A 24149-nucleotide genomic window follows, 5' to 3' on the forward strand; every position below is an offset into this window, starting at 1 on the left:
GGAGGAACCGCCAAACTGATTTCCAGAGTGATTGTACCAGTTTGCAATCCCACCAGCAATGAAGTAATAAAGCTCCTGAGAAGAGCTACATGGTTTCCATGGGCAATACTGATTTTACTTGTGAAGCCTGAGATTTGCATAGGAGAATAGCCTCATGGGAAGGCTGGTAGCCTGAGAGGAGTCATCCATGGGTATGGAGAACAGCTAGTAAATTTTCTCGAGGAGTGACAAGATACAGCGCCTTTCATTGGAGTGGGGGCTTGGTCACTCGTTCCCCTTAACCAAGCAGACAGAAAAAAAGGAGGAGGAAAATAAGCAAGACCTCTTGTTAGACAAGTACGGCAGTTGCTTCCTTCTTCCGGGCAGCTTGTAAACTCTTCCTTTGCAGCATTCCTCGTCTTTAGCACATGGTGAAGGGCACTGTGAACACAATTCACTAGGTTTATGAAGTACTGTGTGACCATCAGCAGTGTGAGCCCTAGCTCAGAACCAAGGAGAAGTCAATAGTACTATGTAGTATTCTTTTGCTTTGGGATTTAGGTGAGTAGCTGGAAGTCTATATGAATGGAATTTTCATATTTCCCCTTCTTCTGATAAATGGTGGATTTTATTTCCCCTTTTCTTGTGTGTGTGTATGTGTGTGTGCAGATGTGTACACCTGTGTTTGTGCACAGGTCTACTCTTATATTGGTGTATGTTTTTTTATTTTTAAGAAAGACAGAATTTCTCATTGAAACTAGAACCAGACTGGTTGGGCAGAGAGCCCTGGAATGCCCCTGTCTCCACTTCTCAGCACTGAAATCACAGGCATTGAGAACCGTGTCTGTCTTCTTACATGTGTACTGAGGAGCTGCACTCAAGTCTTCATACTTCTGCACACCATCTCCTCAACCTAGAACATTTTAACAGTGTGAGGATATGGGTAGCAGGTTGAGTCCGAGTGTGGAAGAGCTTGCCATACTAACCTGACACCTGAGTTTGATCCCTGGAGCCCCAGGTTGAAGGAGACAGCTGACTCCTAAAAGTTGTCTTCTGACCTCCTCCTGCATGCCATGCTACACCTGTGCACCCGTATATAATAATAAGTTTTAAAAGATGCTGCTCTTGAGTTGTTCCTAATAGTGGTAGAAACTCTACCAGGTCACTTTTACTGTGTGGCACTTAGTGGGTAGAAGCCAACATCAGGAATTAAGCTTCTTGGTGAAGAACGATAGAATTCACCCACTCTTTAGGCATATGAAATAAGCCCATTTATATGAAACTCATGAATTTTCATCATGCACGGTCAAACACCGAGGTCGACAGGCAACAAAACTTCTACACATCTTTTCTTTTGGTCTATATCAAAGAACCTAGTCAAATGAATCATGAAGAAAGAAATAATACTTCTCAAATTCCCAGGGCTTTCATTTTGTTATGAGTGTATTAAATCAGGGCACTTGTAAGAAAAAAAATATGAGAGAGATTTGGAACAAGATAAAGTGGGTCCATGCTAGTAGTTTAAAGAGAATGTATTGATTGTTGCAGAATGTGAGATATGTGTACTTACATACAACGAAGGCCATGACTATGTTCTTCATGTAAGGTATGAGGTCAGGGGAAAAGGCATATCCTATTTGTCATCATCACACACCATATCACCTACAGGACTTGTTCAAGTTCTCTCCAGAGCTTCTGGGAGGGGGTCTGAGAATTGACTTTTCTAGGAATGATGCTTTTCAAGACTCAGACATGCTCTCCACCATCTGGCAGGTGACTCTTTCAGGGTGTGCTTGGACACACCTAACAAAGTGAGGGGTGACAGCTCTTGTGCCACCAGAACAACTTTCTTTCATTTAACTCACATGGCAGGCATTACGAGTGCTTCCCAGTAACTCTACGGTCTTTAATTCTGCCAGCTGGAACATCTCCGGATATCCCTAACCCCCATATAAGTGGCTATGCACGCACATTTAGTCCAAGGAAAAGAATAGAGTGGGGTTCACTTGGCAAAGGAGATTGTTATGTTCCATGCTGCAGAGTGTCTGTTTAATGCATTCTGCTCCCAACTCTCGTACTTAAATAAATAAAATAAAATAGAATAAAGTTCATATAACTGTTTTATTTTTATTTTTATTTATTTTTATTTAACTTTTATTGTATTATGATGAGAAAAGTTACATGATTTCAATTTATCTGAATTTGTTAATATTTAAAAACATTTTAAGTAAATAGAATTAAAATACATTCTTGTTTCCCTTTTGTACCCCAACTCCTCCCAGAGACCATCCTTCAATACCTACAATATCTTTTGTCATATCCCTTAAAATTTATAAAATATTATAACAATAAAAATAAGTATTATAAAAGTTGTTTGATATAAAACAACAATCAATTTAACAGTCTTATGTAGACGCTCGTCTACAGCAATAGTGAAAATATATTTTTCTCCATATAAATTTTAAATAACTCCAAACATATTAACTGTATATTTCAAAATAATATATTACTACTAGTATCTTCTTAAATGAACATAAATATATAAAGTCTTTTTGTTTGTTTGTTTTGTTTTTAGTAGAGTTTAAAATCTTGGCTCTTTAAAGTGCATATAACTTATGTGTAAGTCTTGCTAAGTTTTATACACATTCATACATTTACACTATGTGCACCCATTTTGCTACATCAAACCTAGAACACATCCCTTCAAACTAAGTACACCCATTGTACATCAAACATAGGACACTTTACTTTCAAAGATTCTTTTGTATTCTTTCCAAGTTAGGACCTTTCTTCCCAAAAGATCACTTGCCCTACTTCAGTTGCCTCTGGATGATTTGTGTTGGACTTTGAACTCTATGTAAATGAAGAACAAAGAATACGCTCTTCATGCTCTGACACTGAGCCTCAACATGACTGCCAGCATCATTGGTAGACTTTTCATCGGGCTTCTTACATTTTTATAGTAATATACCATCCTAATTGTGCCATGTCTATCATGCCCTATCAAATTCCTCCTTCTGCTTTGAAAATGCTTACATTTGATAACAACAAACTTGGTGTGATGTTTTCCACAAACTAGAATGGTGATAAACACAACCTGCCATTAGGTCTTTCCAAGAGCATGACATTGGTACTTCTACTAATGTAGTTTACAGATGGCTTGGGCTATGTGAGGGCTCACATCTAGCACAGTAGATCAGTACCTGAATTCAAGTTCTTCTAGATCAGTGTGATGGTTAATATTGTCAGCTTGACAGGCTCTCAGATCACCCAGGAGGCAAACATTTGTTTGTCTGTGAGGGCTTATCTAGATTAGGCTTATTGAGGTAGAAAAGATGGTCCTAACTATAGGTGACACTGTTCCATGGCATGGAGATCTAGACAGAATAAAAATAACCAAATAAGCTGTATGTGGCATTCATCTCTCCGTTTTCTGACCTTGGTTACAGTGTGACCAGCTTCCACTCCATTATAGTCTTTCATTAGCTCAGAATATGGGCCAAAATAAACCCTTTCATTCTTGAGAAATTAACAAAAGTTCTTAGAAGATACGAGGAGGAAGTCAAACCTCCAACAGGATGACGTTTAACAACCCATGTCTATGCAAAAAATTCATTCTTTCTGAGAAAAGTCTTTATGCTTTCAGCTCTCTGCTGTGTTTGTTTATTGCATGCAGGTGACATGGGTCCTCCTCCTTCTACTCTCATCAACCAAAATGAAACGTTTGCCAAAGTCGTCTTTAAGCCTACTGTGGTCCAACAAGCTAAGATTGCCCAGAACGGGATCTTAGGAGACTTCATCATTCGGTATGATGTCAAGAGAGAGCAGAACATTGGTGACATCCAGGTAATGGCTCCCATGATGCCACCATGTGTGGAGCTTGATCCTTTTTCTTCAAGTCAGAACTACAGATTCCAATATTTACCTAAAGTGAAAGATCTTTCCAGGTCTTAGTAAAACTACTTAAACCCCAAATACATCTTCAAAGAGCCTACTGATGCCCCCCTTCTGGCTGCCCAGGGTACCTATTTCGTGCTTCAGTAACCTGGACAGCATATGAAAAAAATCTGTAATATAATTTTCCCTGTGGTGTTTTAGATGAGGTTAGAATTTTAGTACTTTTTCAACTTTAATTAAAAGAGACTGTTCCGTAGCTTATTTCCCTTCAGGTTGTATTGCTCCAGAGACAAGGTGGGAATATTAAACTGAGAGAATGTGCACAGAGAATGCAGACAACCTTGATATATCACCATGTGAGATGCTTAGTGAAAATAAATAGTACAAGAAGCAGGATTCTCAGGAAGCAAGGTCAGAGGAAGATGCATAATTAGAGTGGATGGCTTGCCATGGTCTATGTATCTACATACTCATGTATACATTTGATATTAGTTTTAAGGTAATGCAGATTGAACCCAGGGATCTACACATGCTTAGCAAGCAATCTGTCACTGGGCTACACCACTATTCCATGATGAATACATTTAAAACAGATGATTCTACTTTATTATATTAATTAATAACTAATTCTCTTAGAGGGCTCAAGACTGTAGATAACTTTGTTCTTGGCGTGGCATGTAGCCTTGGACTGTTTCATGCCATCTTTGTGTTTTATGGAAGTTCCAAAGACTGTTCTAGTAATTCTCTTCCTTTTTCTGAATGCTACCTCAGTTGCTTTACTTTTCCTCTACCAGGTTCTAAATGGTTACTTCGTGCACTACTTTGCTCCTAAAAACCTCCCTCCTCTACCCAAGAATGTGGTCTTCGTGCTTGACATCAGTGCCTCCATGGTGGGAGCGAAACTCCAGCAGGTGAGTCGGCTGCCTGCCCAATGATTGCTCACACTTTTGCCTGAGACAGTGATCTGTCTTGTGAGTCACATTCAGTTGATGCCAAATGTCTGTTTTAGCCCATAGCTATTTCTTCCTATTGGCATCTTTAAGCTGACTCATGTAAGCCACTGATAGAAACTGTAGATATAAGAGAGCAAATGACCTGCCAGAGAAACAACTAAGCAGAGAGGATAGCATTCGTGAAACAGGACACAGTGGGGGCCACTCAGCAGTACAGTCAGTTGACTATGCTGATTCATTTTGGAATGCAAATACTTAAGTGACTGAGGAAGAAGGAACACAAGGTTGAGGGCTAGCCCGTGGTACGTGGCAAGTTTCAGGACACCATGGGCTACATAGTGACACCTGGTTCAAAACAATGGAAAACTAAACAAAACAGAATGAAATAAACCAAAACAGTACCATATTAACAAAAATCATGCCCTGTGAGGATTCCTTTGAGAGCAATGGAAAAGAAAGAACCCTTTGGCATGTTCTCAGAGCAAAGAATTCAGGTCTCAATAATTCAGGAGTAGTTCTCAGAAAATCTACACCTCTCCCAACACACATAAGTCCAAGTTCAGAGGAGTTATTAGACAACATTTAAATTGTCTGCTGATGTTTACTGTTGCTGTTGAAAGTCAGTAAAATGTTGACTTTTGTTCTCTTCATGGCAATTATTTATTGATGTCTGATTTGGTGATTTTTTTTTCTCCTTTAGTTTAGCTTTCTATAGTTTTAGAATGATGGCTTCTTGAATATTCTTCCTGAGAGATTTTCCTTCCATACTCTATGAGTTTGGGGATTCACAGGTGTGAGAATTAGCTTTGGTTGTCAGTTGGTCCCAGCTGGGAGGGGATCAGCAGTCGGGCTCCTCTGGGTGAGCTTGCCCTGCGGCAGCATGTCTAGGGGCTCCTCTGGGTGAGCTTGCATGTCTAGGGAATCTTTATTAACATTAGCTGCCATGAGACGACTCCCTCCCCACCCTGGACAGCATCATTCCCTAGGAGATTCTGAACTGTCTAAGAGTGAAGTCAGGTAGCTGAACACTCAGGTGCATTCATTCCTAGAAATACTAAACTGATTTATAACAGTAAAACTCTTCTACATGCACTAAGGAGCTAAGTAAAGATAATCAGTGAGCTGCCTTAGGGAAAAACAGGTTCATTATTAACTAGTTTTATAGCCAAGGGCAAGTCTTAAAGAATAAAAGAGACGAAAGTAATTACAAAGAATAATAACAATTACTTCAGGAAAAAGAAAAATTGAAACTTGTGCTACAAATTAAAAACAAAAACATTAAATGGCTGGAAAGCTGTATGCAGGAAAAAGATAACTTTATCGTTCATAAACAGTGAGCTTTCCCAGACCAATAAGAAATAAGCATGCATAAGGAAGGGGTCAAGGGTTGTAAGGCCAGTCCATGAGAAACAAAAATTCACCAAGGTCATAAAGGGGAGGCAACCATGACAATTAAAGAAAAGCTATTGACAGGGTTCCTAGGGTGCTTGAAGCTTAGCATTCATAAAGTTCTGGTTCAGTCTCCAGCTTGGCATAAATAGGAGGTGGAGATGTAAACCTGTGAGCCCAGTTCTCAGGAGGTGGAGGGTCAGAAACTCAAGGTCATCCTTGGCTCCACAGGAGGTTCCATGGCAGCTTGGGATACATGAGAGCTTGTTGGAAAACAAAAGCAAACACATGAAAGAAAACAACAGAAAAAGAAATACTATTTTTATCTCCATAGTTTTAAACTCTAAGTTTTATAGATTATGCACAAGGACACTCTGACTATTCTGCAGGTGGAGTATTGGTTATCTACAAGTGAATTTTTGCTTTATTTCTCAGTAAAGTATTAAGAAGTAGCAAAGTGGAAAAACGCTCAGCCAGCCTGCTGTGGCCACTCCACTCAGACCAAGAACACTCATTCACGGAAGCTGAAACTACTCAAAAGCTCATCTTCCCGTGCCTGAGTGAGTCCAGCACCAGCCTGTTTCAGGAATAGGGTCTTCCACTTCTGACAAGATGTGGTCAAAAAGAAGGATTGCTGTCCACATATAAACCTAGAACTTTAGGCAGAGTGAGGTTGGGGGGGGGGGCAGGTTGTAAGTTCAAGGCTAGCCAGGGCCATATAGCACAACCCTGCATAAAAAAATAAAATTAAAAAAAAATAAGAAGAAAAAAGAAAGAAATCTTAACAAATAACCTCAGAAAAGCAAAATCCTGTCCAAACTGTACAAAGAAGACAGGCGGATAGACAGACAAAAAACTAAGCAAGGCACTCTTGAATTCACCCTTAATAATAAAATAAGCCCTCCCATAGGGTGCACATGCACCTGTGCGCACATGTTGGGGTGGAGGGTGACTTCGGTTCCTTAATCGTTCTATACCTGATTATTTTTGATACAGGGTCTCTCACTGAACACGGCGGTCCTCGATTGCCTAGACTGGTTGTCCAGGGTCTTTCTGTCCCTGCTCCCCACCCCCAGTGGTGAGATTTCATACACATGCTGCCATGGGCAGATTTTACACTGGTGCTGGGGATGAAGTTTAGGTTCTTACACTTGCGTGGTAAGCATTTTACAGGCTGCACCATCTCTCCAGCCACCTGAAGACCTCTTAAAAACACAATAGGGCATATATTCAAGTCAGTGTTTCCTATACTAAGTATGTTCCATGAGTTATGTAACACGGACATGCTTAGTGTTCAGAACCATTCCACTACCATCCCATTTTTTTACTGATGGAAAATTGAAGGCTTGCACAGGAGAAAAACCTGTAAGTGGAAGGTTCTGGCATTGGTTCCAGGTCTGCGCTAAATCCCATGGACCAAACTGAAAACTGTCACACCACTAGGCAAGCAACAGTGTGGAGTTGAAAGAGGTATAATCAGATGCAAGGTCAATGCTATTTCTTGGTTTAAGATTTAGTTGAGAAAGCTGCTCTCTGGAAGGCATGAGTCTCCTAGTTTTACGCAAGAGCAATCCAATGACTGATGTGAACACCATTGCTACTCTTTTTTCTGTCATTTCTGGGCATTAAAATCCCATTCCTCACTAGTCACTGTCACTTTGGCATGCACACTACTGTCTTCTAAGCAACATCGTGGCCTCGGTTCAGGAGAGCCGCCCTGGAGCAGTCAAACACATGCCTGAGCAATTTGCAAGGCCCCTGGGTGGCTGGAGTGGTTTTGCAAACTCCAATCTTAGTGATCCATAGTTTCTCCAAGGCCACAGCACTAGATGAAGAGCTCGATTGGCTCCTGGTAGAGTCGCATAGACGATGCTGTATGACTGGCAGAAAGACAATTGTCCCAAGCACAGGCTTTCTTATTGTGCCAACAGGCTTGCCAATATGAGACATTTGTCACCAGTCCATTTGGATCTTGTTATGAATTATTCTCCATTTGTTTGGCATCTCAAAACTTTGATGGGCTTGAGCAATTTTCCCGTTCTCATCATAGGGTTAGGAGTATAGTTGGTATTTAATAATTATTCAAGGGCTGGAAATATAGCTCAGTTGATGAAAGGAATGGCCATGTAAACCGGATAACCTGAGTTTGACCCACAAGAGTTGACCTCTGACCTATATACATGTACCATGTGTACCTGAGGGTTCATGCACATGACACACTCGTATACACACACACACACACACACACACACACACAATTGGTTTATAAAGAACTGTAAAGATTAAGGTAAGGAGATGGCTATGCCAGTAGTGTCTGCCATGCAAGAATGAGGACCTGGGTTTGGCTTCCCAACCAGCATCCGTATAAAAGCAGCTGGGAACCATGGCACTTACCCGTATTATCAGTACTGAAGAAGTGCTGAGGTTTGGTATTTTGCTACGTATTGTAATGCTAAATACTGGTCCCCAAAGCCTGTTTTTTCCCAGGGATGAGAGAATCTGCATATAGACCTAAGTGACCTTGTAACCTTGCCCCCCAAGTTATTTCTGATCACTGAATAAAGATGTCTACAGCCTATAGCTGGACACAAGAGAGATAGGTTAGGTTTTTTGATTCCCAGGCTTGGGGTCAGAGGCAGAAGATCATGAGGAAGGAGAAAAGGTAGAGGAGGAGAGTTGCCATGGTGTAGGTGAATTATGAATACATGGCCATGAGGACTGGCCAATTGGAGTTAAGACTGTCCCAGATGGAATATGGCCAGTTATAACTCAGGGTTATTGATAGGGAAGCAAAAGGTAGATATCTGCCCAGATCTAGTGCAGTAATGGCTTATTATAAATATAAATGTTGCATGTCATTTATCTGGGAAGATCAAAGGCAAGGTGGAAACCCTGATTTGAGATTAAATAATTACTATAACAGGGAAGCAGAGACAGGAGGATCTCTATGGGTAACTGGCAAGACAGCTTGGCAGGACTGGGGAGCTCCCGATTGAAGTAAAGTCTGTCTCAAAAAAATAAGGTTGGGAACAAATGAAGAACACATGGGATACTGACCTCTGGCCTCTGCACCCATGCGAGAACACACATGAATACATATGCATGCATACATGCTGTCCCCATACAAGCAATAAAGTTGATTTAACATGAAAATGAAGGTATACACAGTAGGGGGCTTGCCTATACCCAGGAGCTCCTAAACTTGCATGCATCCAGAAATTTCTGGGTCTCTTCCTAACCCAGTGGAAATGTGCATCTCGATGCTTGGGTTTCCTCACTTTGGGAGCGGAGACGGTGCCTCCCACTGGCTGCTGGCACATACTTGGCTGTTTGTCTCCCATGTGGTTTTGCAGATGGATATGTTGAGAGATGGTCCTGGCATTGGGTCAGAAAGACTTCTGTTTATCAATCAACACTTACAAATAAGTCTCAATGAAGTGGGAGCTGAGAGGGACAACAGGAAGAGAGGCCACGTGACCTGGGAACTTGCTTTTCTTTTGCCAGTCAACTGACATGACTAAGGCATGCAAGTCTCTGCAAACATGCCTATCTTAGGGAACATTAGTGATGACACAGCGCCTACTTAAGTACATTATTTGGGCTGGCAAGATGGCCCCGTGAGTGAAGGAACTTGCTGTCATGCCTGATGAACTGAGTTCAATTCCTGAGACCCACATGGAGGTAGAGAACTGACTCCTGAGAGCAGCCCTCTGACCCACCCATAACTCACACACACACACACACACATACATGTAAAAGTTTTCAAAAAATAAATTGTTTTCTGGACCAAAGCCCATACTTTTTCTAATTTGTATATTATTATTATTATTATTATTATTATTATTATTATTATTATTATTATTATGTTACTTTATTATAACCTTTTATCTTAGGAATCTCTCTCACGCACACACACACACACAAAGAGAGAGAGAGAGAGAGAGAGAGAGAGAGAGAGAGAGAGAGAGAGAGAGAACGAATGAGCAAGTGTATTGCTATTGGCCATGCATGGAAGTCAGAGCACAGCCTTGACGGTTGGTCTTTCCCTTCTGCTTTGTGAGACACACGGATGCTCACTGTTCCCTCTGTGCATGTGCCAGGATAGCTGACTGTGAGCTTCTGGAGATTCTCTTGTCTGTACTTCACGTGTCTCCTCCATGGGAACACCGTCCTTACAGTGGCTCACTACTTCATCTGGATTTTATGGGCTCTGGGTATTTAAACTCAGTTCCTCACCTTCCTGCCATGAGCACCTTACCCACTGAGCCATCTCTCCAAATCTCTAATCGGTATGACTGAATCGATTATTTTTTCCTTCATCCATAGGCCCTGGAATCTCTTTGATAAATCTGGTGATGAATGGATCATTTCCCAGGTGTTTCTGACCTTGGGATAGCCCTGACATTTGTTCCCACACTCTGTATCACTCTGTGCCAGGCCTGGGTTCCAGGTAGCTTGGAAAGACAGCTGCCTTCCATTCTTTCATTAATTTGGTAGACAAATATCAGAGTTGAAGAACACGCACGGCATCCCTTGTCTGCCATTCTCACCTTGAAAGAGGGAAAGGGTGAGTTACAGGCATGAAGCCTTGCTCTAGGACACTTTTATCACAGGCTAAGTTTCTTGCCTGGTGTCCTAAATCTAGCTCCCAGGAGTGAGTTGTATGCTTTCTGATGTGGAGTCTGGGAGCGCCACCAAGTTGGGGCATCTCGATTTTAAGTATCATAGAATGTATTCCAAGCACGTCTCACAAGAACATCAGATTTACCTTGTTTTTTTTCCCCTATGATTATGAACTTCATTAATTTTTCACTTTTTATTGATTCTTTGTGAGCTTTATCTCCTTGAGCTGACTCTCACTCATCTCCCTGTCCCTTTGTATCTGCCCTCTGCCCTTTCTCCCAATAGAAAACAAAAAACAAGAATTTAAAAAAATAAGCAAAACAAGACTAGAAAACATCTCTTGGTAGTAGCTCTAGTGTGTCACAGTGTGTCCCACAGTACAACCTTTTGTCTACACATCCTTACTTGCACATGTTCATTGCAATGAGGCATAGGTCTGTTGGAGGCCTCTAGCTTTTGCTACACCATCAATAATGGATCCTCACAGGGGCTTCCCTCTGATATCCTGTTGTTGTCCTGTGTCATGAAGATCCTGCAGCTTTGGATCTGCAGGACTGGCTCTTTCACACTTTCCAGCAATTCACAGATGAGGTGGATTTTGGAGTGGGCCAACTCACAGTCCTGGATCTGGGTCTGGGTGGTAGCTGAGTTGGTTGTCTACCAGCTCTTCTGCACCCACATCAGCACAGCAAGCCCTCCAGCACTGCCCTGGCTACCTCACCCAGTACAAGGGTCAGGATGATTCCCCATTCTTATGCCACCAGAGCCAGCTCTACTGTGCTGCCTCTCAGTTGAGGTGCAGGGCCTACTCTTCCGTGTTCTGCATCTGTTGAAAGGTGGGGCCAGCTCTCCAGATTGTGACAGTCAGTGAGGAGTGGGGACAGCTCTGCATAGCCCTCGGACATCTACACGGTCCCAGGTGGCAGCCCAGACCAGGGATGTCCACATGGTCTTTCGTCGTAATATAAGTCATGGAAATTGACACAGACTTCTGCTGCCCCATGGAGGGGAAGCAGGGGCTGGGACATAGCCATGTCCCAGGTGGCAGGGCAGACTACTTTCAACAGGCCACTCCTCTCCAGGCTGGAGTCTCCAGTTCCACACCCCTTCCTATGCCTCTATCACTGTTGTGCTTCTCTTTCCCTCACACCTGTCCACCACATACCTTCATGTTGTAGTGTCTCCCGCTGCCACGGGCTATCAGGCTTCCGGGTCTCCTCCTCTACCCATGCTGTGTAGTATGGACTTCCTTTGTGTTTTACTTTTCTTACTTTGTATTTTTAAAGGTACATTGGATACCATTGAGTGATTAATACTCTTTTAAATATACTTTTAAAAATGTATATATATATATATATATATATACTCTTAAAATACACATTTAAAAATATACTTTTTATGTACTTATGTATGTGTGGATTTGTATGTGCATATGTATGCAGGTGCTCATACACATGTGCATGTGGAGACCAGAGGTCAATGTTAGATGGGTTTTTCAATTATTCTCCATTATATTTTGAGACAGAATTTTTCACGGACTCTGGCCCTGGCCACTAGACTGGCCTGGCTGGACAGCAAGCTCTGGTGTTCCTCCCTTCCGTTTATTTCCCCCAGCCTGAATTGCAGGCATGTACAGCTATGACAAGTCTTTTTTATGTTTGTATTAGGGATCTGAACTCCAGTCCTCATGCCTGAGAGGCAAGCACATGCTGACTGAGCCATCTCCCCAACACCATTTTGTATATACCTCACCACTTAATCATTTAGCAATCCAACAAAGAAATAGATATTGTCATTCCTTTTTATCTAGGATATGGTGATGGGAAGGAATATGACATCAGTAGACTGAAATACACAGAGTTAAAAGATGAAAGTTAATATTCAAATTGGCCCTAAGCCTACCTTAAGCTCCCGATGGTACTATCAGTCATGAACCACCTCTGGTCTATGAGTCCTCACCTGCTCTTGTTGACATGCACTGGGGTGGAGAAAGCTGTGTGGTGAAGGTGAATGGACACACAGATCACCTCCTTGAGGCTCCAGCCAGCAGCGATTCTGCTTTGGTGCATGGACTGGCTAAGCGACCTGTTTTTATCTAACAGGAAGCACACCTTGGGTGTGAACAGGGCTGCATCTTTCTTCCACTTTCATGACTTACTTGTATGGGTTGAACCTGCGCGTGAAGACCACAGAGGTGCTAAGCACAGACATGACTGTGAAGCTTAATAATGTCCCAAAAGTCTAGCACATGCTCTTCATGATCCAGTAAGACTGTCACATACTGAAAGGGAAGATTCTAGAAGATACCAGGGTATAGATGATGTAGCTTTCAAGTGATGAGGATCGAGGGAGGTCGTATGCAATTGTCCAAGAATGGGGAGGGGTGAGACGGACATGAGCCACGGAATGCAAAGGATCTCACCAGACTTGCAGTGTGCTCGGGAGGATGCAGCTTCCAGAACAAATGATGACGCTCAGGGAGAAGGTGTGTCACAAGCACCCAAGGCGAGTGTGACTAAAAACTAGGAGGGACTAGAAGGCAAAGACTATGTGACCTCACACAAAGGAAAATTAGTATAAAGTACTGGGCATCCTGAGCGTCTGTTTAGATATTAGATAGCACTGTGCACATCCCCAGTGGAAGAATTCCTGTGGCCCCAGGATATAACAAAAGAGCCTCACTTCCTTTTGTTCTGGTTTCTGGAGATTTGCAAACTTTCTAGAAAGGAGTAGATAGATAATTTCAGGAAGGATATTACCGTTATCACTTTTGTTTGTTTGTTTGTTTTGTTTTTTCGAGACAGGGTTTCTCTGTGTAGCCCTGGCTGTTCTGGAGCTCACTCTGTAGACCAGGCTGGCCTCGAACTCAGAAATCGACCTGCCTCTACCTCCCAAGTGCTGGGATTAAAGGCGTGCACCACCACGGCCCGGACCATTGTCACTTTTAAAAGTGATGTATTTTTATGTTTTGTGTGTGTGTGTGTGTGTGTGTGTGTGTGTGTGAGTGAGTGTTTGCCTGAATCATGTATGCATGTGTATCACATGCATGTCAGCTACTCACAGAGACCAGAAGAGGAAGTCAGTCCCCTGGAACTGAGTCACAGACGGCTATGAGGTAGTGTGAGTGCTGGGAACCAAGCGTACGTCTTCTGCAGGAGCCAGCTCTTTCTCTGAGCTGTCTCTGCACCCCCAGAAATCATGGTAACTACTTATCCCCACTGTTTATGCCTGCTTGCTTGTTTATGTGGTGCTGGGGTTTGAACCCATGACTTCACACATGCTTAGCAGTTGCTATACCGCTGAGCTACACCTCCAGTCCAGCAACTCTACTATTGTGCTGCCAGAGGAGCCATAGATAACCTGCTAAGAAGTAAGAGCGTCATGTTCTAATAAAACTTTTTTCTCAGCACAAACTGAGATCTGGGTTCTTCTACGAGTCCTAGTTTGTTGACCTGTCACCTAATGCAATGACTAACCCTCACATGGCTAGGGTCATTTCATTTTGAGACTCTTCTTTAGCTGCCCTTGCCTCCAGGGCATGCATATTTCAGAGATATATTACAAAATAGAAATCTAGGACATGGGGCAGGGTACAGAGGATAAGGAAAATGTGTGTGTGTGTGTGTGTGTGTGTGTGTGTGTGTGTGTGTGTGTGTTTGACTGTCTGTCTGAGCCAAGATATGAAGTAATTAATAGATGAATAAAGGCCAAAATAGTTCCCTCCGGCCATTCCCAAGCCCCAAAATCTGTAGTTTCAAGGAAAAAATGTCCTCCCACATTGGCATCACAAATACTTAAATTTGCTGTTACTCAGTGAGCATGTGAGTGTCTGAAAGTGTGTATGCACCATAACACTGAATGGGGAGGTCAGAGAACACCATGCTGGAGAAGTTTTTCTCTCCCCTTTTACCACATGGGTCTCTTATTACAACCTAAGTCAAGCAGGAGGCAGCAAAGCCCTTTACCTACCAGCCCATCCTGCTACAACACAGCTAAGCCCTTTACCTACCGGCCCATCCTGCTACAACACAGCTAACATTAAACAACCTGGAGCTACTCTGTTTAACGATTTGCTTTAGAGGCACTGAAGGTTTATCTAAATGAGGTCATGTTTCAAAGCGCAGAGCATCTCTGAACACAGACTCTGGCTGCCACACAAAGAACGCTTGTGAAGCAGAGCAGGGGCACTCTTCCCTCAGCCGCTCAGGCTGCAGTCTGTCAACCAGAAATCATGGCACCAGCTGGTAATGGAAAATCCTGGTTTCTCTCTTTCTGCTTCTTGAAAAAACTTGCCCCTCCCCTCCAGCTGAGATTGGCAAAGTTTTCCTACAAAAGGTCTATAGAGAGACTGAAAGGAAACCACTGCAGGTAACAGAGAGATAAACACTGTAGGCCAGAGACTTAGATGAGATAGCCAGCCTAAAAATGCTTGTCTGAGTGTCAGAAATCTTTGCCAACCCAATCACAGCCTTGTCTGAGTGATTAAAACTACAACTTAATAAATTCCTCAGAGCTGATAGCGTGCAGCCATCCCTTCTCTTGTTCAGGACACCGGATTCTCCCCCAACCCTGGGATCTTCATCTTGGTTTTGACCCCAGACTCAGATTCTCCAAACATATGGCTTTCTGCTGTCAGCAGGTTGTGAGGGGTGGTTACAGAGATAAGTGGGAGAGCCTTTTCTCACAAGAAGCCGAAAGGAACAGAGAATAAGACAAAATCGCCACACAAAGTCCTCAACAGCAGAGATGGAAGTTTTGACAATTGTACCACAGGGTGGGGAGTGAATCTTAGGGATGAGATGAGTGTATATGTGCTGGGGGTAAGGGGGGGCAGAGATGCTGAGGGAGTGACAGAACTGAGGTGAGAAGGTTTCTTGGAAGTTATTTGAGTGGATGAGCTGAGAATGGGGGAGAAGACCCGTGCAGGCAGACTGGTAGCATCCACAACAACATGGAGTGATAAGCTTCGTGTTAACGTTCAACACAACGGAATCTAGAATGATCTGAGAGACAGGACTCTGGGCGTCTATGGGAGATTACCTTGATTACTTGTTAATTGACCCATCTTAGCTATGGGTGGGGCCATTGCTTGGACAGGGGATCCTGCGTAAGCAGGAAGCAGGCCACATTCTGTGCACGCCTCCTTTACTCTCTGGGTTCTGACTGTGGATGCTCAGCTAGCAGCCACTTCACGTTTCCGCAGCTCCCCTCCTTCCCCATCGTGAACCGTGAGACAGAATACACCTTTTCTATGTGAAGCTGTTTTTGTCAGCTTGCTTTATGGCAGCAGGCGGGAAAGTAACTGATCCGTGGAGATGAGAGAACAAAGAGATTCAAGAAAGAGTGTCCCACTGTAAGCCACATTAATAGGGGACATTAGCATTTTGCTGGGGAAGAGAAATGCCAGAGATTCTCACATTATTCAAATCCATGCTGTCGTGTAGATAGTGAAAGAATCCTTGGGATAAGAAAGAGCTGAGTAGCAAAAACTGACAGAGAAGAGAAAGAAGCGGCTGTCCTTGGATGCAGTTTTCTTGGCAGAACAGGGATGTGTTTGCTTGAGGAAAAACACAAAGGGAGGTTGGAAACAAGAAATTAATGTGCTGCATTTGGAAGTGTTGTGAGATAGTTTTAATAGTTTGGGAGTAAATAATACAAAAACTTTCCTGACACAAATATTTATAAAGAAAGTAAAAGAAGAACAAGAGCCTCAAGCGTATAGCTGAGCTGCCAAAGAAGCCAACTACACCGTAAAAGTCTAACACTGAAAAGCTGGGCATGGTGGCTCACATCTATAATCCCAGCACTTTGGAGGCTGAGGCAGGAGGCTTGCTGTGAGCTACACAGTAAGTTGTAGGCCAGTTTTAGAGTGAGATCCTGTTTCAAAAAGGGAGAAAGTGAGATGGAAAGGAGGAGAGAAAGAAGAAAGGTTCACTGAATGCAAGTGGAGACATCGAAACTAAGTGCTGTTCCCACAGTTCAAGGGTTAAGCATCTCCATGGGAACAGATGAGAGCTTGGGCCCTCTGAGATAGAGTTGAGCTTGAGATCTTGCACAGAGTTTGTTCCTTTGAAGGACCACACCTCCCTATAACATGAAAAAAAATGTCTATCCACTAATGTGAGACGACAAATGGCGATTTGCCTCTCTAATCCACAGGCCTGCTTGGCATGGGCGAGGGAGGCTTTATTCATAATCATGAGTTTAAAGTAAAATAGACCTGAAAATATTTGGGATGGTGATCAAATTATGCAGTCAAGTGATCAAGGAACTCTTTGATGACGTATATAGAGGCCTTCGGGGCCTATGACAACCCGGAAGTTCTTAGCAGAAGCTGCTGGAGAGATATAAGTCCATGTTGCAGTTTTCTTTCAAGTAAAGCCCTCTTGGAAGGTCCTTCCCCAGTATCCTAAAACCAGATACTACAGAACAGAAGAATTTTGGGAACTGCACAGACTTTGGAACCACATTTATAAGTATGGAAGCCAAAAGGGGAGAGCGTACTCTGTAATTAAGAACCTCATGAATTGTATTTCCAACAGACTAAGAGAAAAGTGATACAACTATCCAGAAGGGGAGAAAAGTCAAGTCTGGAGATGTGGAGTTGGGAAATCTCCAAACAGAAGTAGCTGAAGAATGGATGAAATTCCTTTAGGGAGAGAGTGAGTCTAAGCCTCATGAGGGGGGAAATAGGGAGAGGCAAGGTATGAGGAAGAAAGGACTGTTGTCCATGTGGTGAACAATTCCAGAATGGATGAGGAGATTTTCAGAGATGAAATGTAGCACAGTAATGAAAGTCCCTTCTACCTATTGGCAGTAATGTCCAGTGCTGATGATCCATTGTTGAAGTACCTTCTCTGCCCCCAGTAGAACAGAAGCCTATTTAAGCATCTTTTGTACAAATTGTAGAATGGGACCTGATTAAAGCCGTCTGTTTTTTGTAGTGTTGTGTAGATACACTAGGGAGACGTTTGGGCTTTCTATAGACTAGTTATGTATCTTAGAGCTAAAGAGAAAGGAATAGGGATAGGAAGATGGCTTAGCTGGTAGAGTGCTTATCATTCAAGCATAAGGATCTGAATTTAGCTTTCCAGTACCCACGTCAAGAGCTGGGTGTGACTAAGCATGGGGAGGTGGCGACAGGAGGATCGCACTGGCCAGCCAGCCTAGCTGAATTGGCCAGCTTCAGGTTTAGCCTGTGAGCCTGTCTAAAGAAATAAGGTAGAGAGTAACTGAGGATGACACCTAATGTTGACTTCTGGCCTCCACATATATGAACATGCACGCACTTGCATGTATAGCTGCACATACATGTATACACACTTACACAGGCACACATATGTAACACACATGCACACAAAGATGCAGGGATGGCAAAACCATGAGCTTAGAACAGCTATGTATGACTTCATGATTTCTGGGCAAATTCTTGAGTCTGGCTCAGGCAGATCTGCTTCTGTGAGAGCCAAACCCTGCCTCTTCTCAATGAACATTTGGCGTTTGGCATTCTTAACATCCAACAGCATCATTGAACTGGCCCTTAGTCTGAATTGGGATGAAAAGAGAGAAAAGTCATGGAATCACCAAGCTAGTTACTGTGTTTCTTTAATTCTTTAAAATCTCATTTTTGCTTTGATGTGGTTATAATGTAAGTAGGAGTGGCAAACACACAAAAATTCAGTCCATTGCCTAGTCTCCTGGGTGATGCCAAATGCTTAACTCAGAGATTTAGGATTTGACTACCAAATATAAGCTGATCATCAGTTATCTCTTCTCATCTGCAAGGCCATGAAAACAAGGTGGACACCCAGAAGGAAAACCTGGGGCATTAGTTACCTCTGTATGCAGCGACAGAATACCTGGCTGTACAAGGAGGAGGGGCCGATTTGGGCTCACAGTTTCAGGTGGTCTCAGTCCATCATAGCAGGCAAGACATAGTGGAGCTTGTAGAGAGCATATGGCCAAACCTTGTTCACATAGCAGCAAATCAGGAAGCCAAAAATCAGGCCAAGGGAGGCTGTAACCTTCAGAGGTCAGCCCCCTGTCTCCTACACTCACCTTCCAGGTCTTAGCTCTAAGGGTCTCCACAGCCTTCAAATAATGCCTCAGACTGGGAACCAAGCTATGACACTGGTCATAGTGCTCTTGTGTTCTGTCCCTGGTGGAGGCAGCAGCAGGGAGGTATAGAGATTGAGGAGTCAGGGATGCTCATAAGAACACTTGGGTGGCTTCAGGACATTGTTAGACTGAGGGAAATAGAATGAGAAGAGAATAGAATGAGGCTTGGTGGGCCATGTGGGAAATGAAATTCGAGGGTCCAGATTAAGTGTGAGACTGACACTTATCCAACTGTTTCCGTCTTGTACCAGCTCAGATTTCTGTGTGTGGTCTATCTTGGTACGCTATCTGAAACTCATAACAATGGGTAGCCTGTGCTATTAGTTTCCTCTTGTCATGGTTAATCTTCACTGTCCACTAGACTGGGTTCAGAGTCACCTGAGAGAAACACCTCTGATGGGGTGTGTGTGTAAGAATATTTCCAGAGAGTCTTTTCTGTAGCTAAAAGACCCATTCCAAATATGAAATATTTATTCTTTTTTATTATTTTGAGTATGTTGCCTGTATGAACGTATATATGCATACCATATGCATGTCTCATGCCCAAGGAGGTCACAAGATTATTCTGAATGTGGGTCCACACACTGAATCAAGAGAAAGCAAACTGAATATCAGCATCTATCTTTGTTTCCTGACTGTGGTCACCGCAGCTGCCTCCTACTCTTGCCACCTCTGGAACACCTCTGCTTTCTCTTCCCCCTCTTTCCTGCCACACTAGATGATACACTCAAGTTGCCAGCTGAAAAATAAAAGCCCTTAGTTTTCTTATGTTAAGTGTTTTGACACAATGAGAAAATAACTAATATTCTTCCCCCAGGCAGCTAAGCCAGGAGACTCATTTCTGTGAGGCTTCAGTCTGCCCACCCCCCAACACACACACACACACACACACACACACACACACACACACACACACACACATCTGAGCAAACTTTTGCATTTTCTATTCTGAATTCATACTCCTAGAAAAATTAAGGAAGATGAGAAAGAGTAATCAACAAAACTATCTAATTTTCATTAACACTTAAGCTGGCTTTATGGCCTCTTCCCTCCAATAACAAAAGTCTCACTTGAAGAGCGTGGGAAAATGGGTAGGAACAAAGCAACATCAACATTCTCCCTGCCTGGGAGATGAGAGCTCCACTTCCTCTAAATGCTTCTTGAATATACAATCTAAGTCTTTGGTAAACTGTGTTTATGTATTACACAATAGTCCAACAATTCTACATTGAGTATGGCTTTTTCCCAACCTCTCTGTGTTCTTCTCTTTCATGGTCCCTGCACTCCATATCCTGATTATTGAGAGTCCAAGCATGAGCATGAAGCCAGAAAAACCAGGAATCACAAGAACTCAAGACCTAAGGGAAAATTGAATGGAACAAAGACCAGTTGAAGAGTCAGACATCAAAAATCTGCAGGAGGAAAGAGGCAGGGTTTCACAGACCAAACATGCAGATTGGCAATATAAACTTTAGCATTTAGAGTAGACAGTAGGGACCAGGTATTCCCTCGTTTTCATCTGTAAGTTTGTCAGACAATCGATGAAGGACATCAGCACCAGGAAGATTTCTATGTCATGGCAAACGTGTGTATGTGTGCATGTGTGTGTTTTCCTTTGTGTGTACATGTGTGTCCAGTTGTATGTAGGTAATATCAAGTGTCTTTCTTTGTTCTTTAAACTTTTCCTTGAGTCTGTCCTGTTCATCTCCCCACCCCCACATATCCATCCTTTCTGCTTGCAACCTCCCCCAAAATAACAAACAAACAAACAGCAGAACAAAGCATAGAAGCCATGGAAGCTGTAGTTTGTCACATCATGTCCCACAGTACATCCCTCTGTCCACACATCTTCACTTGGAAACATTCCTTGCAATGAGCTGTTGATCTAGTTCGAGATCTCTGGCCTCTGTGACACCATCAATATAGGATCCTCATTAGGACTCCTCCCAATTATCCTGTTGCTGCCCTGTGCCATGGAAATCCTGCAGTTTTGGAACAGCAGGACTGGCTCTTTCACATGTCTCAACCATTTGCAGATGATATAGATTTTGGAATGGACCCTCTCAGAATCCTGGCTCTAGGCCTAGGTAGTAGCAGAGATGGTCAGCCCACCAGCTTTCCCTTATCTGCACTATCAGAGCGAGCTCTCAAGCGCTGTTCTGGGTAGACAACCCAATTCTGCCCAGCAGCAGGAGGCAGGGTCAGCTTTCCTGCTCTTGTACCCTCAAGGACGGCTTACCTGTACCTCCAAGTCCAGAGCCAGCTGCACTGTGCTGCCCAGTCAAGGCTAGAGGCCCGCTCCCCCAAGTGCTGCAGCCTGTGCAGGGCTGGGCCAGCTCTCTTGCTCTCACACCAGCAGGCTGACTTACTCATGCCTTTGCCTTCAGGGCTGGCTCCTCTGTGTTGCCCAGTTCTCATGCCCTCAGGGCCAAGGTTCCCGGCTACCTCAGATAGCAAGGGACAAGTATGGGTGGGGGAAACATTACCCTCCCTGCACCCAGCCCCACTTCCAAGCAGAGGGCAGACAAATGGTGGGGTCAGTTCTCCCCCACCCCAGCCATTAGGGCCAGCTCTACTGTGCTGCCTGAATGAGGTGTGGGGCCCACTCTCCTGAGTGCTGTCAGTGGTGAGAGATGGGCCCAGCTCTCCAGAGGACTTCATTCTGTGAGGGTGGGACCACTTCTGCATAGCCCCTGGACATCCAGGTAGTCCCCAGAAGCTGCCCCAACCAGGGACATCCTTATGTTCCCCAGTGGAAATATAAGCCATGAACATCAACACAGACCCCTGCCACTGCATGGCCTTCAGTGGCAGCTCGGGCTGGAACGTCACCATGACCCCAGGTGATGGGGTTGGCCGCTCATGACAAGCTACACCTCTCCACCCTCAAGTCTCCAGATCCTTCTCTCTTCATAGTATTCAAGCTGCTCCACTTCTCTTTCTTGTGGTGGCTCCCACTGTGGGCTGGCCACGTGGCTGTCAGGCCCCTGCGTGACATCCTCCATCTACACAGTGTGGTGTGTTGCCAAGCAGGTGTCTGTGGCCCACCTGTGCTGTGCACTGGAGGGCAGGTTTGTGGGTGGCAGGGCCGTCCACAGGTCTTCCTCCTTCTGTGCTTTGCTACCTGGATTTGATTTGATTTTCGTGAATCCTAATCAAAAAACAGCTTTGGCCACCAAACCAGGCATCAAACTAGGATGAGCAAAGGACTGCCATCTGCTCTGCCCCTGACTGACTCTGCCCCTGACTGACTGACTCTGCCCCTGACTGACTCTGCCCCTGACTGACTGACTCTGCCTGTGACTGACTCTACCCCTGACTGAGTGACTCTGCCCCTGACTGACTGATTCTGCCCCTGACTGATAGAAGAATACCACCTGCTGGGCAGTGGTGGCGCACACCTTTAATCTCAGTACTTGGGAGGCAGAGGCAGGTGGATTTCTGAGTTTGAGGCCAGCCTGGTCTATAGAGTGAGTTCCAGGACAGCCAGGGCTACACAGAGAAGCCCTGTCTTGAGAAAAAAAAAAACACCACCACCAAGTTGTCTCTTTGTCCATTGCCTGGGGGCTCGAGTGTCTTTCTTAGTCACTCTCCACCTTATGTTTTTGAGACAAGATTTTTCACTAGTTTGGCTAATGACCCTCAGAAACCTGCCTATCCTTGCCTCCCCAGCAACAGAGTTACAGCACATGATGCGTCACCCAGTGTTTTCTTTTCTTTCTTTTTTTTTAACCTGGATATTAAGGAATCTAAACTCATATGCTCATGAATACACAACAGATTCTTTACTGGCCAAACTCTCTGCTCAGTCTAGGTAAATCTCTCTTGACAGCACATACTCAGTTGAAGAAAGAAGCCATGCCCAGAGCTGACCATTTGCAGCCCCAAGTGAGTTACCTTTGCAAACTTGAGGGAACAGCTTGAAGGAGAGTCGCTTTAGTTCACGACACAGACATTTCCAGTCCTAGGGGCTGGAGCATTTGGAGGAGGACACTGCTCAGGGGCCTTTGGAGGGAGAGATTGTTCACCTCTGGTGGACAGGGTGAAGAAAGTGAGACAGAGACCTGGAAAGAGAACTGACCTTCAAATGTAGGACCCATCCCCACCTGTGGTCTGTTTCTCCAACGAGGGCCCAACTCAAAAAGTTTCCATAATCTCCCAAAATAGGACCCCAAACCAGGGACCGAGCATTGGCTATACAAGCCTGTGGAGCACATCTTACACTCCAGCTGTAACACATCTACAGATAAACAGGCTGTACTTTTGATAGGACAACCAAGACCAGATGGTAAGGTTGGACTCTGGCTTGGGTGAGAGCTATGAAATCAACAATGGGAATAAATTACCATAAGCATTAACCTTAACTCAGTAAAGGAGTCCGGTCTGAGTGCTAGAGGAGCAGCTCAGCTGGTAGATGTCAACAGAAAAAGCCTTGCACTTGATAACCAGCACTGCATAAAGCTGGGTAGGTGGTGCAACTCTGTTCCCTCCCCAACCCCGCCCCTCTCTGCCCCTCCCACACTTGGAAGGTCAAACCAAGAAGGTCAAGAGTTCCAGGTTATGCTTCTCAGCTCCAAGAATTTGAGGACAGCCTGGAGTACATGAGACCCTGTCTGAAAAAACAGAACTGTTATGATATTTGAATATTTTACATATCCAATATGAAAAACATGCATGCCCCCAGCATGCCCTGAAGATGTAAGGAAATATTACTGGGAAAGAACTTTCTAGAAAAAAATGCACTATGACATCATTGGGTTCGTGTTTGGCATGTTTGTCAAAGCACTGGAAACTCATCTTAACTTGAGCCAGAGGATGAGGTAAGGCACTTGGTCCCTCATGTTAGAGTGATGTCACACAAACACAAAGACTAAAGAGATTAAGTTACACTTATTTTGCAGGATTTTTTTTTTTTTTTGGATCTAAACATCTTCAGCCTTTAATTTAGATGGGATTTTATTTCTAACTATCATATCGTAAGCTTTAACTTAGTCCTGACGTGATGTCGACATTTAGGCCTGGGGGTGAGGAGATGATTTGGTGCTTGAGAGAGCCTGCTGTTCTTGCAGAGGACCCAATTGCTTTCTGAGTCTTAAATGAAATAAATGTGTTCTGCTTTGGGGGATGTTAACAGTGGAGTGGGATTAAAAAGGAAATCAAGACAAGTATGGAAGCACACACTCCCCCCCC

General features: G+C 43.8%; 1 protein-coding gene across 2 annotated transcripts in view; it reads left to right on the forward strand.

Moving 5' to 3' along the window:
- Nucleotides 1-24149, forward strand: part of Itih5 (inter-alpha-trypsin inhibitor heavy chain 5) — a 104298-nt gene that overhangs the window by 42104 nt on the left and 38045 nt on the right. For both annotated transcript variants that reach the window (XM_031358994.1, XM_031358995.1), the window contains 2 exons: nt 3656-3825; nt 4671-4787. In XM_031358994.1, the coding sequence (XP_031214854.1) occupies nt 3656-3825; nt 4671-4787 (287 nt within the window). The remainder of the gene's footprint in view (nt 1-3655; nt 3826-4670; nt 4788-24149) is intronic.

The sequence above is a fragment of the Mastomys coucha genome, unplaced genomic scaffold (genome assembly GCF_008632895.1).
Source record: "Mastomys coucha isolate ucsf_1 unplaced genomic scaffold, UCSF_Mcou_1 pScaffold7, whole genome shotgun sequence".
Classification (NCBI taxonomy): domain Eukaryota; kingdom Metazoa; phylum Chordata; class Mammalia; order Rodentia; family Muridae; genus Mastomys; species Mastomys coucha.